At 37.8% G+C, this 14,189-nt stretch overlaps 1 protein-coding gene across 1 annotated transcript in view; it reads right to left on the reverse strand.

Moving 5' to 3' along the window:
- The window catches only part of DNAH9 (dynein axonemal heavy chain 9), a 458,278-nt gene that overhangs the window by 128,119 nt on the left and 315,970 nt on the right, over positions 1-14,189 (reverse strand). The window contains 2 exon segments of the mRNA XM_020965915.2: positions 5,567-5,755; positions 11,963-12,082. Of these exon segments, the coding sequence (XP_020821574.1) occupies positions 5,567-5,755; positions 11,963-12,082 (309 nt within the window).

Genomic DNA, 14,189 nt, shown 5'->3' on the forward strand with positions numbered 1-14,189 from the left:
CATTCTTTGGAAAGTCTCCCAATTTATTTTTGTACCTTTGGACCACCCTTTCGTACTCAACATAAGCAGGTGACCATCTTATGACCATTTTATGACCATTTAGTCAGCAGGGATGTCCCATGCTTGGCCCAACCTGTGACTCCCCGGCTGATAAGTCATTTTTGGTCTTCAAGAGGAAGGCCTATCAGTGAATGAGATTCTGTATTTTATCATGCCTCTTTTGCATATTTGGGATCAAACCCTATAAAAACAAGATTCTGGGGACTAGGGGCATCTCAGATTGTGAGGAAGATCTAAGATCCACCTTATTACAGGTGGCCATGGATCTTTTAATAAAGTGTTATTGGTTTGGAGCTCTGCCTTAATGGTTTTTCTTGAAGATTGGACAATTTTGGACCCCACAGGCTGGAAATGATCTGGGAGATTGTAGTTGAGCTCAAAGGATCTGATGACATTATACACACACATGCGCACATGCGCGCGTACACACACACACACACACACACACACTGAAAGAAAAAGAGAGAGAGAAGGCATAAAGCTAAAAGAAAAGAGAGTCTAGAGTAGAACTTTAAAGAACATGTACACTCATGGGGTATGATGTGAATGATGAGCTGGTAAATGAGATTGAAAAAGCAGTCAGACAGGAGAAAAACCATGAAAAAGTGGTGTCATAAAAACCCAGAGAGAAGAAAGTATACAGGAGGTGAGGGTGGTCAACAGTGTTAAATGCAGCAGTTAGTTTGAGAAGGATAAAGACTGAGGAAAGCCTGGAAATTAAGAGATCATTATTAACTCTGGAGAGAACAGTTTTGGTGAGTGATGAGGTAGGAAGAAGTATTGTAAAGGGTTAAGGAGAGGACAGAAAGTGGAGGCTGCTAGTGTAGACAATATCTTCAAGGAGTTTATCCAGCATTAGTCTCTCTTCTCAGCTCCAGTCACACATCAACAATTGCCTTTTGGACATTTTGAACTGAATGTCCAGTAGCTATCTCAAACACAGTATGTCCAAAATCAGAAATCATTATTCACCTCCCTTCCCTCCTCCAACCTCAATCTTCCTTATTACTGTAAAGAACACCATTAGCTTTCCACAGTAACCCAGGCCTGGAGCCTTGTTATCTTCCTTGACTCCTCACATTCACCACATGTATCTAATCTGTTGAGAGATCTTGCCATTTCAACCTTCCCAACATTTCTTATATATATATATATAGATAGATATAGATATATATAGATAGATATCTATCTATCTATCTATATCTATATCTATATCTATATCTATATCTATATCTATATCTATATCTATATCTATATCTATATCTATATCTATATCTATATCTATATCTATCTATATATATATATATATCTTCTTCACTACATAGCTGCAATTCTCCTTGAGGCCTTTATCACCTGTTGCACCGACTACTGCAATAGAATTCTAACTGGATTTCCTGTCTCAAGTCCTTCCTACTTTAACAATATCCCACTCAGCTGCCATGGGAGTTTTTATATATTGCAGGTCTGATCACATGACTCTCCTGATTAATGAATTCCAGTGATTCCCTATAAGCTACAGGATCAAACACAAACCCCTCTGTTGGACACTTTTTGCTTTTTATAACTTGGCCCTTCCTATCTTCCCAAATTTGGTGGTGAAATGGATAGAGCACTGAGCCTGGAGTCAGGAGGACTCATCTTCCTGAGTTCAAATCTGGCCTCAGACACTTACTAGCTGTGTGACCCTGAGCAAGCCACTTAACCCTGTTTGCCTCAGTTTCTTCATCTATAAAATAAGTTGGAGAAGGAAATGGCAAATCATTCCAGTGTCTTTGCCAAGAAAACCCCAAATAGGGTCACAAAGAGTCAGATAAGACCGAACAACACATACATACTCCCTTCTACATATTCAGTGATCCCACAAGACCAGCTTTGTTTTTTGTTCCTTGAACAGAAGACTTCCACCTCCAGATTCTGTGCCTTTTCACTGTTCCCAGTGTCTGAAATGTTCTTCCTTCTCACATCATTTTCCTCTGTTCTCTAGCTTTGTTCAATATTCATCTCAAGTCCCACCTTCTTCAGCAGGCCATTCCAGATCCCTTAGCTACTAGTGTCTTCTCTGATTACCTTTCAACTTCTTCATACATATCATGTATGCACCCAGCCATTTATCTCCCATTAGAATATAAGCTCGTGGAAGGCAGGAACTGTTTTTGCCTTTCTTTGTACTCATAACACTTAGAATAGTGCCTGGCATAAATGCTTCTTGACTCAGTCCATACAGCCTGCCTTCTCTTAATTCCCTTTTGCATTGATTTTTTGTTCTGTAGAAGGAAATCCTTCATTCAAATAAAAGCAAATCCCAAGTTTGTAAGTGTACCATATATAGAAATGACTCATGCGTGTGAAAAATATATTGCTTTCCCTTCTCTTCACTCCTCTTTCAGAAGCTGCTTCATGGTGAACCACACTACTCAAATTTGGAGTAGTAGCCACTCACTTGGAGAGCAACCAAGCTGTTCTGGGTTGATAGTACCACTTACTGACTCAGAGCTGAGAGTATGATTCAGTATCTTCCTTTTCACTCTTTTCTTTCTCTTACATCTTTTTCTTCAGTCACTTGCTTCTTTCTCCTTAATCTTCTATTGCTCAAAGCAATCAATTCCACCTTTGGTTATCATTTTTCATGAATGCACACACATTTTTGCCAGTGCCTCGAACTTCCTTTCTCTTTCTTCTTGCCTTTATAATTCTTACCTAGTTAACTCTAGAAAGCCTCTTTTTTAATTTTATGTCTCCTCTCCATTTGTTATCCAAAAAACCTACTTTATTTATGGATCACAAATATGAAAAATAATACTTTCATGAAGTTGTAAATTTTCAGCTGAAGTTAAATATAACAGAACTAGGACCATAAAAATAACAAATATATATATAAAGAAAATATAGAAAAACCTATGTGAAATGATGTAGAGCAGTATTAGCAGAATCAGAAATGTATTCTCACTGACTGCTACTATACTTCCACAAAAAGGAAAGATAAGAAAAAGCAAAAGGGAAAACAGGAAACTTTGGGCAGGTCTGAAAGGCAATATAAAACAAAAGAATTTTCTTTGTTAATTAATTTCCTTATAGTTTACTAAAGGCTAATGGCTTTGGGTAAGTTTCTGCCATTCTTTTATAAGTTTATTTGATTGTTTTTTTAATGGCTAATATATTTATAATCTTAAAGAATTCAGAAATTACATCTTTAGCATTTAACAAGGTAGAATAAAATGAATTAACAAATATGCAAAAAAGCTTTTGTTCTATGTCCCCTTCCAGGACTATCAAACTCTATTACTTTGGGCCTCCCCTATATGCTCTTCCCTTTCTTTCTATCTCTCTCTCTCTCTCCTTACCTTCCTATATATTTTCATGCAAATATGCAATGTCTAAGGGGTGGCTAAGTGGTGCAGTGCATAGAGTGCTGGGCTTGGAGTCAGCAAGACTCACCTTCCTAAGTTGAAATCTGGCCTCAGACATTTACTAGCTGTTTGACCCTGAGCAAGTCACTTAACCCTCAATTTCCTTATCTGTAAAATGAGCTGGAGAAGGAAATGGCAAACCACTCTGGTATCTTTGCCAAGAAAACCCCAACTGGGGTCATGAACACTTGGACACAACTGAAAAACAACAGAAAAAAAAATTACAATGTATATACAGTTTTGGTTCTGTTTGTTTCAATTTGACATTCAAATGAATAAAAGTATATTCATTATATTCTTATTTTGTTTAATTACTAGCACTGAAATAATGTTAAATAGTGTAGCAGATACAGTGCCAGGCTTAGAATCAGGAAGACCTGGCTTTAAGTTTTGCCTCAAATACTGTGCTGCCCTGGCCTTAACTTTTCAGTTTCCTCATCTATGAAATGCAAGGCTTGTACTTGATAGCTTCTGTGTTTCCTTCCATATCTAAATCTATGATATCATGATCCTCTGAACCCTTGTGATCAGGAACCATATATTTTACTTCTTTTGTACTTTCCACATATTGATTGATTCCAGGTCTTATTGATTTTTTCTCCTAATTTTCTTTTTATTTTGTTATGGATTTGACAAACATGAACTTTTTTATTTGCAAAGAACAGAAAATGAGGATTGTATATGAAGCCATGAATCTCTGTTTTCATTTTTAAAATATATATGCAATTTAGCATGTAGCACCAGCACTGTCTTGCTGATATCTGTCTTCTTCTGAACATCATTCTGCTTTCTTTTATATATTTTAAAATGTTTCATTGACATCTTTCTTATTTTTTCTTTTTTCTTTTTTGCATCTCTATCACTTCCCCATATTCCACACCACCCCTACCCAACAAAAACATAACAAAACAAAAAACCCTTCCACATAAACAGTAAAAGGGAGGGAAGGAAACAATCATTTGTGTAGTGCCTTCTATGTACTTCTATGTACACTGCGCTAAGTGCTTTTTATAAATATTACCTCATTTGATCCTCACAATAACCCTGGGAAGTAGGTGCTATTATTATCCCCATTTTATAGTTAAGGAACCTGAGGAAAATGGAGTTTAAGTGACTTGCCCATGGCCATACAGTTAGTAACTGTTCAGAGGCTGGATTTGAAGTCAGGTCTTAGCTGATTTCAGGAAAAGCATTCTATCAACTATGTCACCAGCTGTCTCTCCCTCATAAGAATGAGTATACTCAACCACAACAAATCACACCTTGGCCATGTCTGAGAATGTATGTCTTATTGTGCACCTACAGACCATTCCTTCTTTGCCAAGAGGTAAGAAGAATGCTTTATTCATTAATTTTCTGAAGCCATGAATAGTCATCAGATACTATTGATTTAATGGTGCTATAGTCAAATCAGGATATGCTGTAACTTTAGGTTCAGGGCACTCTAGGTCATCAAGCCCTGGATCTCCTTTTTTCAAGGTAAGGAATCAAAACCATCTAAATTTATTGTACCCTTGATAGGAGGGAATAGGGACCAACAGACAGACATACTCAGGAGACAAAGCAGCCATCCAATTCAAGGGTACATATCTCATCACTCCAGTGTAGCAAACAATTTGGAACAAAAACTCAGAGAATTTAAAGAGAAAAAAATCACCAAACATAAAATTCTTGATGGCAGGAACACTATTTTATAAGAGACATCAGTTTTAGGACTCAAGGGATACTCTAGATCAACAGTTTCTCCACTTTTTTTTCTGGGCTAAGAAGAATTTAGAAAGAGGGCACATCTTTAACACCTGTAATCAGCAGGCACCCTGAGGGAGAGGAAATTGGAAAAATGCTTTCACCAATGATTACTACTCTTTCTTTCTGCCTTATTCATGATCTCCAAATGGTATTTAAATGAGAGTTAAAATAAGCAAGAATATTTATAATTATTGTTGCTATTACTACTAGCCAATACAATAATATTCTTGCTGTGACACTGGGAACCTTCAGCTTCTCTAGCATGGAAAAGGGAATACCACTATTTGTCTTTTCCTAATTTCACAGGTCTGAGTTATGATCATCAGTCAGTTATTTATTCTGTTCCTTACTTTTAACTGATTCAGGTAAGGTCTCCAATTACTATCCATAAGGCTTTGACGGTATTTCTTGGTAAAGTATCCCAGGTAAGAAATGAAAGCTGTAATCAGTAAAATGTCTCCACATAATGTACTCTTTTGTTGTCTGAAGTCCTTGATAGCTTCTCCCCACCTTACATTTTCAGAGGTAAGACCTCCAACCTAAAGTTTCAGAGATTGAAAAGGAGAAAAGATATGGTCATACAGAGCACACTGACTATAAAGAACTTTTCTGGAACTAGAAGAATTTGATCTGCTTAAGTTATCTTCCCCCCCACCCTCATTCGCTGTGAACTTGTGTTCTATAATTTTTGGTTCTATGCCTAGTTCAATGTGACACACCATCTCTTTCTTCTTTTAGGAAAGGATTCCATAGACAGACTTACTTCCATAATAGGACTTGGCTGTCCATTCTAAGGATGGGGGGTTAACTAGTGTATTTGAGGTTTTGGGGGGTTATCTCATATTTACCTCTTCTTCAGATTATAAAATGTTGGTACCAGAAGCAGAAGTGTGCTGGAACCAGATCATGTGGGCTTGAGAAAGCCAACTGTTAAATTTTCAGTGTGAGCATTTACACTTCAGAAATCAGCAAATCATACAAACCATGCCTTGATTTATTGTTTTGTGAACTGTCTAGACTTTAGAAAGTGATGGAGAAAATCTTAATAATGCAGATTAAACTCAAAAGTGCATGTGGGTACATTATTTCTCCTTATAGTCAGTTATTACACACTTATCAGCCCACTCTTGGCTGGAAGGGACTTAGAGATCAATTCCCTAATTTTACAGAGGAGGATAGTATAGCTCAGAAATTTGAAGTAAGTTGTTCAAAGTCCTGTGACTAGTTAGGAGGAAAGTCAGGACCAGAACTCAAGTCTTTAATTCTGGTCCAGTGCTGTCTACACTTCAATGGTGAATCACTGATAGATTGCTACAGAAAACTTAGTCAATGAAGTTGGAATGCTATTTCTAGAGATTTAAGGAGAAGATAACAGCTAGGATTTTGGTATTTAGCTTTCCTTCTCCCCAAGATTTGGTTCCCCATCAATTCCTTTTTTAATATGAAAGGGTGGGGTCAAAACCACTTATTCATTTAAAAATATTTTATTTGTTTTAATCAGCTAAGTTCCACTTTCTTACCCTCTCTGACCCCCAATTAGAGCACAGGGAAAACAAAAACCCATTACAAACTTATGTATACCTATCAAAACAAATTTTCACTTTGGCCTTTAAAAAAAAAAGTCTCATTCTGCATTTTGAGTCTTTCATCTCTGTATCAGGAGGTGGCAGCATGCTTCATCATCAGTCATCTGGAATCCTGGTTGGTCATTATGTTGATAAGAGTTTAACGCAATAGTATTTCATCACATTAATATACTGTAACTTGTTCATCCATTCCTCAATTTATGGGCACCCCCTCATATTCCCATTCTTTGTTATCTTAAAAAAAGCTATACATATTTTTATATATCCTTACAGTTTCTTTTACTTAGGACTATTCCCTCACTTAACCTACTCACTCTTCAATTCCTTTTTCTTCTTTTTCCGCTTTCCCTACTATTTCCATGTCAAGTGAAAAATGTGTATATTTTCTGTGTGTATTCTTCCTTCTTTTGACCAGTTCAGGTAAGAGTGAGATTCTAATGTCAGTCACTCTCCACCACCTCTTCCTCCTTGTTTGTATAGATATCTACTTGTGCCCCCTGATTTTATGAAATAACTTCCCCTAAACTTCCTTTTCTTTCTTCCCCAGTGACTCTTTCTCTCTCTTTCCGTTTTTTTCCCCTTACGATCATTAAGACATAAGAGAACCACTCCCAGGCCTTGTCTAATTGCATTCCCTCTATGAACCCTGATGATGACAGGATTCAGAGAGGACTCCTATATCATTTCCCCATATTTGAACACTTTAGACTACTTTAGTCCTTTGTTGTTCATTCATGTTTACTTTTCATGTTTCTCTTCATGCCTCTGTTTGAAATTCAAGGTTGCTTCTTAGCTCTGGTCTTTTCACCAGAAATATTTGGAAGTCTTCTATTTCATTAAAGATTTACTTCCCCTGCTGTAACATTATACGCAATTTTGCTGGGTAAGTTATTCTTTGCTGTAAGCTCATATCCTTTATCTTCTGGAATATCATATTCCAAGTTCTCCACTCCTGTTTCACTGTTGTTCAGTTATTTCATTGTATCCAACTCTTCATGAAACTGTGGACCATACTTGTCTACAGGGTTTTCTTGGCAAAGCTACTGGAGTTGTTTGCCATTTCCTCCTCCAGTGGATTAAGGCAAACAGAGATTAAGTAACTTACTCATGGTGACACAGTTAATAATTGTATGAGGATGGATTTGAACTCATTTCTCTGACTCCAGGCTCAGCGCTCTATCCAGTGAGCCACCTAGCTACCTTCTAGGCACACAGGGTTAACTTGTTTCATGGTGGCTGGTAAATAATGTGCAATCCTGACCATGGCTTCTTGGTACTTGAATTTTTTTTCTGACTGCCTGCAGTATTTTTTCTTTGACCTAATAGCTTTTGATTTTGGCTATGATGTTCCTGGGAGTTTTCATTTTGGGAATTCTTTTAGGAGGGGACTGGTGGATTCTTTCTATTTCCACTTTGCCCTCTGGCTCTAAGATATCTGGGCAATGTTCTCCTAAGATTTCTTGAAATATGATGCCATGGCTCTTTTTCTTTTTTCCAGTGATGGCATGCAGATAGTCTAATGTTTGTTGATTTTTTTCTCCTTAATCTGTTTTCCAGGACAGTTGTTTTTGCTACATCTTACATTTTCTTTCACTTTCTCAGCCTTTTGACTTTGTTTTAATATTTCCTGTTGCCTCATGAACTCATTGTTTTTTATTTGGTTACTTTTAACTTTCAGGGAGCTTATTGCTTTGGTAAGTTTTCTACCTCTTATGCCAAGTTGTTTATTCTCTTTCTAATACTTTCTTCCATAGTTTTCCATTCTCCATTTTTCCCTTCAGTACTCTCAGTCCATTTATTAGCAATATTTTAAACTCTTTTTTTAAACTCTTGCTTCTTCTCTTCCAGGAATTCTAGTTGAGTTTGTGTCTAAGCTTTGTTTTTCTTTGAAGTATTGCTTGTAGGTGATTTGTAATCATCCTCTTCTGTATTTGTGTCTTGAGTATCTCTGCCACCATGATAATTCATTACGGTGGGATTCTTTTTTTTATTTGCCCATTCTACTAAACTATTTACTTACTTTCAACTTGATATTAAGGTTGGGCTCTTCCATGCTTCTGGAGGGAAGGTCTGGGTTGGTTCCATTGCTCTTTTCTTGGGGTACTGAATGCTGTGCTAGAATAGAATGCTGCTGGACTGCTCCTATCAGCCAGCTGGACAGTTCTGTTGGTTCAAAGTGACAGAACTATAGGATCCTCTTTGGTCTGGGATATCTGCCTTGGTTATTCCTCTGCAGACTGGGCAAGATGCTAGAAATGAAATCCTTCTATGAACTTGGGGTCTGAACCACACCACTGCTTCTACTGACTTCTGAACTTCTTCCTTTCTTGGTATACTGTCAAAGGCCTCTCTAACTGGAACATTACCCCTGGGCACAAGCCTCCTACTTCTGCCCTAGATCAGTGACCTAGAACCAGATGGGGGCAACAAAGTAGCCAGTTGGCACCTGTCTCTGTTGTGGTGCTCTGATGTAGGTCTGGTGGAATATCAATATGATCTGGGACCTCCTCTTGCTCTGGGGTACAAGCTCTGCCTGAGGCTGGCATGCTCTGCACAAGTGCACTCCTTCCCTGACCCCATCTCCAGTGTCCGCAGATCTTCCTGTCTCTCTCCCTACGTCAAGCTGAACTGGACAAGTAATTCCCTTTGCGTTTTCTGGATTTCTCCATGAGGATTTGGTCTGATACAATTTCTAGATCTGTTTGCAGGAGTTTGTGGAAAGGAGCCTACTGTACTGATTCCTATCACTCCTCACTACTCATCTTGGCTTCACCCTTTCCCACCTACCCATTTTAGCTTAATAATATCTTAACTAACTAAGACCTTGTTTCAATCAATCAATCAATCAATCAATCAATCAATCAATCAAAAGAAATTAGACTAAGTTTAAAATGTCTTTGAAAGCCATTGATGGAGTAAAAGGATGCCAGATAGATTTATTTCAGTTGGCTATGTATATACCCTTTGGATTCTGTCTAAAATAATCAAATTAACTGGGATGGGAGGCAATTCAAGAAACTGGAGTAATAATGAAGTTTCAGCTAAAATTCCTGAGAAGGAATTAACTGAGGGAAGGAAAAGATGCCTAGTTTTTGGCTTTTACCAGGTATCCTTTTCAGCCCCACCCCTCACCTCTTTGACTAGAGGATCTCTAGCTTTGAAGGATCTAGAGGACGTTGGATTTCCCATTTTCCCATTTGTGTCCTAGACAATGTCCCTGAAATAACTGGTGACAAGGTCTGTATCACTGAAAGCCAAGAAACCACAAAACTTATGGCTCTTCATGGGGCCCAATAAAGAGCCTATAACACAGCTAAAGGATAATTCTTGAGCACCCCATAAATAGGAGACAAGGACTTCCAACAAGTCCTGGAGGGCTGAGGTGAGCACACATTCCCCTAGACTCTGTATATAATTGAGGAGGCACTTTTAGGGGGATGATTTGTACCTATTGCTCTTAATGTACCACATTAGTGAATACCCCCTTTTAAAAACTACTTAGAGCTGGCTGACTAAACTGATTCTTAACTAATCATTCAGGAGAGAGGGAAGCACTCCAGTGGGGACTTGGAGTGATGGCATCAGAGAAAGGCAACTGCAATCCCCTAGAGCCCAGAGGTGAAGACATAGTCAGCCAACCTCTGCAAACCCAACTTGTCAGTGAGATTGGGAGCTGGGACAAGGATGTCCCAGAGTTTACAAAAACTATAATTCTATTCTCTCTGTTTTTCAGATCACTCTAGTAATTTAAAATGGAAAACAAGAGGTATGGGATGCAAAAAAAAAAAAACCCCAGGAAATTAATTAATCAACCAACAAACATTTCTTAAGCTTACTATATACCAGGCACTATGCTAGGGATTTTGCTAAAGACAGAAATGAAATATTCCCTGCCCATCAAGGAGCTTACATTCTCCTGGGAGAGACAACATACATAAGAATAACTATTTATAAGGTATATACACATCCCCACACTGCCCTATGAAGGAAAAGTAAGCTAAGACATGCTTATTGGTTAATTGATTATAGGATCAGCAGATCATAGATCTGGAGTTGAAAGGGACCTTAAGGATCATCATGTTGGATCTCTTGTTTTATAGATGAGGAAACCGAAGTTCATGGAAGTTAAATGACTTGTCCAGGGTCATAAATGAATAATAATTAGAATAACAACAATTGTATTTAAATATTTAGCATTTAAGTATTGCTTTAATGTCTGCAAAGCACTTTGAAAATATTATCTCTTTTGGTCCTCATAACAATCCCGGGATGTAGATGCTATTATTATCCCCATTTTAAAGGTAGAAGTTAAGTGACATGCTCAGGATCACACAGTTAGTAAGTGTCTGAGCCCGGATTCAAATGCAGGTCTTCCTAATTCCAAGTCCAGTGATTTATATCCAATAAGCCACTATGACTGAATCTTTGTTATGCTGTTTACTTGATGCCAGTACTAATACTGGCAATGGAGAAGAGAATAACCTGGATAGGACATTTAAGTTACTGAGGTTTCATAAACCTAACTTGAATTTGTCCACACAAACTGAGATTACTAGAAGGCATTAAAGAGTGATATAAAAAATAAGCTGTAGGACCAGATTTCTCCTGATACATGACCCAATAAGAAGCCCCAGGATGCTTGTGGACCAAATGCTGCCACTCTTTCTTTTCCTTGGGAGGTGGCAGCAAAACTAGTGTTGGACTTGGAAAGAAAGAGAACCCCAGTGAAAGGAAAGGGGAAGTTAAGGGACGTGCATACTCTTGAGGGAAGAATGAGCTAGAAAAAAAACATATCTCCCCAAAGAGAAGAGCGAGTGAGTGTCCCCTCCTCCTGGTAGGGATATGCTGGAGCCAATTCAAACTGCTGAGCTGATTATTAAATTTTCAATGTGAGCATTCACTCCTCAAAAATCTGGAAATGCTACAAATCAGGGCTTTATTTATTATTTTGTTGATTGTCTAGACAAGGATCTATGTAATTAAAACTGGATTCGAGCATTACCATTCTTTCACTTAGTTTTTATAATGAACTTTTCTGTATTACAGCACATTTTTATTCTCTAAAGTCAATGGTGTGCCATTTTGTGTTTATATATTTTGCATCTCTATGGTAATTGACAAGTTGTTCATATAATTAAAGATCTGTCTGTTGAGACTCACCAGGCGATTTGCAAGTGAGATGGTACCTGTGGTCATTTCAGCTTCTTGCTGACATTTGAGTTTTTCTGTAGTTGCTATCTGAAACTTGGTTGTAAGTTTCACCAAATTTTCATTAAGGAGCTGTTGAGAAAGAAATAGAAAATATATAAGCAAGAAGTTCTAGTTCAAGCACAAATCAAGGACTCATGCTGTAAGTTGTTTGGGACACGTTTGTCCTCATGTTCCAAGAAAAAGTAGTTCACAGGCCTGAAAGTCAGAGACCAGAGGGAACCTGGAGATTTTAGAAGAAAAGGAACTGAATCACACAGTAGCCAATCATTTTGGTTTTCACTAAAATGTCATTCTGGAGTTGGATTGAATGCTAATGTCCCTGGGTGCATCAATGCCATATTCAACCTAGAATAAGAGCACCCAGATTAATTTCTGGGAAAAGGATGTTTTCTGCATTTGATTCTCATTAGTTCTGGTACTTTAGAATTAACTTTTTAAATAAAGAACTCTACTTTTGATTTTTTTTTTTAGGCAATTGGGGTTAAGCGACTTGCCCAGGGTCACAAAGCTAGTAAGTGTCAAGTGTTTGGTCCGAGGCCAGATTTGAACTCAGGTCCTCCTGACTTCAGGGCCAGTGCTCTATCCATTGCACCACCTAGCTGCCCCATGAACTCTACTTTTGAGAAAAATATCTAATTACAGAAAACTGTGTGTTTTTAAAATGAATATGTTTCAATATACCTCCAAAAAACAAAATTTTTTAATTTGGAAAGGGATGCATTGGCAACCACAGCTCCTCTAAAGTCTGCATAATGACTAGAGGTTTAAGGCAGTATTATTAATTTGAGATTAAAATATGGTCAAAGAAAAATAACAACAACAATACATTTTTAGGTTTATATCAGTAGGTGCACATTGCTGTAGATCTTTATGTGTGTAAAGACCTAAATTTAAATTGTCCAAAGAACAAGGCAAGGATGAGGTTTGGGTTAGAGTTAACAAAGTCAAAACTAAAAAAATTATCAAATGGTTATAGTTTCTTTATACCTGGTTCTATTTTTGTTGTGCTGTATCAATTGATGTTTTCACATGTTTCTCTGTCATGGCTTAATAATGTCCCATTATATTCATGTACCAGAATTTACCTCACCATTCTCTAATCACTGGACCTCCAATTTGCGGTTCCTTGTTATCAAAAAACCTGCCGCTATGAATATTTTGTTGTGGATAGGACTACTCTTCCTATCTTTCTGTCTGTCTGTCTGTCTGTCTGTCTGTCTGTCTGTCTGTCTGCTCTCTCTCTCTCTCTCTCTCTCTCTCTCTCTCTCTCTACATTTATATGAGAGACAGATCTCAGGGTTAGGAGGGAAGGGTATTCTAGTAACTTTTTTCCAGATATGTCCAAATGGTATTCCAGAATGTTTGGACTAATTCACAGATCTACCAACAGCATACTAGTGCATCTGCCTTCCTGCAGCACCATGAACAGAGTCTGTATCCACGTTTTATTATCTTTGCCATTTTTCTGGGTAAAGGAGGAAGATCAGTCCTTTCTGTACAGTTTTCTAAACAACCTGATAACAGAGAGTAACGGGGGCGCCTAAACAAAGTGTGAAGAAGTTCCTTAATCAACGTAATGGCATTAGGACATTAGCCATTGGATGAAGGGCACTGATGAACACAGCAACTTCCACTTGATTGAATGAGATCAGATATACTCTTTGTGGCCCAGATAAAAAGCAAGTTGGTCCTGTTCTAAGTAACTCAGTTCTAGAGTAAGGATTCATCAGAGTTCACTGTTTATCTTTTCCCTTGTCCCTCTTGGAGTATGCAGCAAGGTAGGTTGGTATTTCTCTATCTTCCTACCTGCTCAAAGCAATAGAATGTACAGAAATAGCATAGTAAGAAAAGTAGCAACAAAACATCTACCTCAATACCCTGTATTAGTTGTATTTTCCACTAATCAGTATTCCCCTGTATTAACACTCTTCCATTAACACACACATCAATAGGAAGAATATACACCCAGAAGAATATACACCCTACATGTGTGGAGAAGCACACATGTAGGGAACACCCACGGCTAAGGCAACTAAAACTTTTCACACCACTAGACTCCCATTATATCTTTTTGTTATATTTTCTCACCATTCCCCTTGGAACATTTCATCTCTGCAAGATCCTCTGCTTTGGGGCAGGTCTTATGGCTCTAGTGCTTGGATTTTGTCTCCAATCT

The sequence above is a fragment of the Phascolarctos cinereus genome, unplaced genomic scaffold (assembly GCF_003287225.1).
Source record: "Phascolarctos cinereus isolate Bilbo 61053 unplaced genomic scaffold, phaCin_HiC Scaffold_5;HRSCAF=322, whole genome shotgun sequence".
Taxonomy (NCBI): Eukaryota; Metazoa; Chordata; class Mammalia; order Diprotodontia; family Phascolarctidae; genus Phascolarctos; species Phascolarctos cinereus.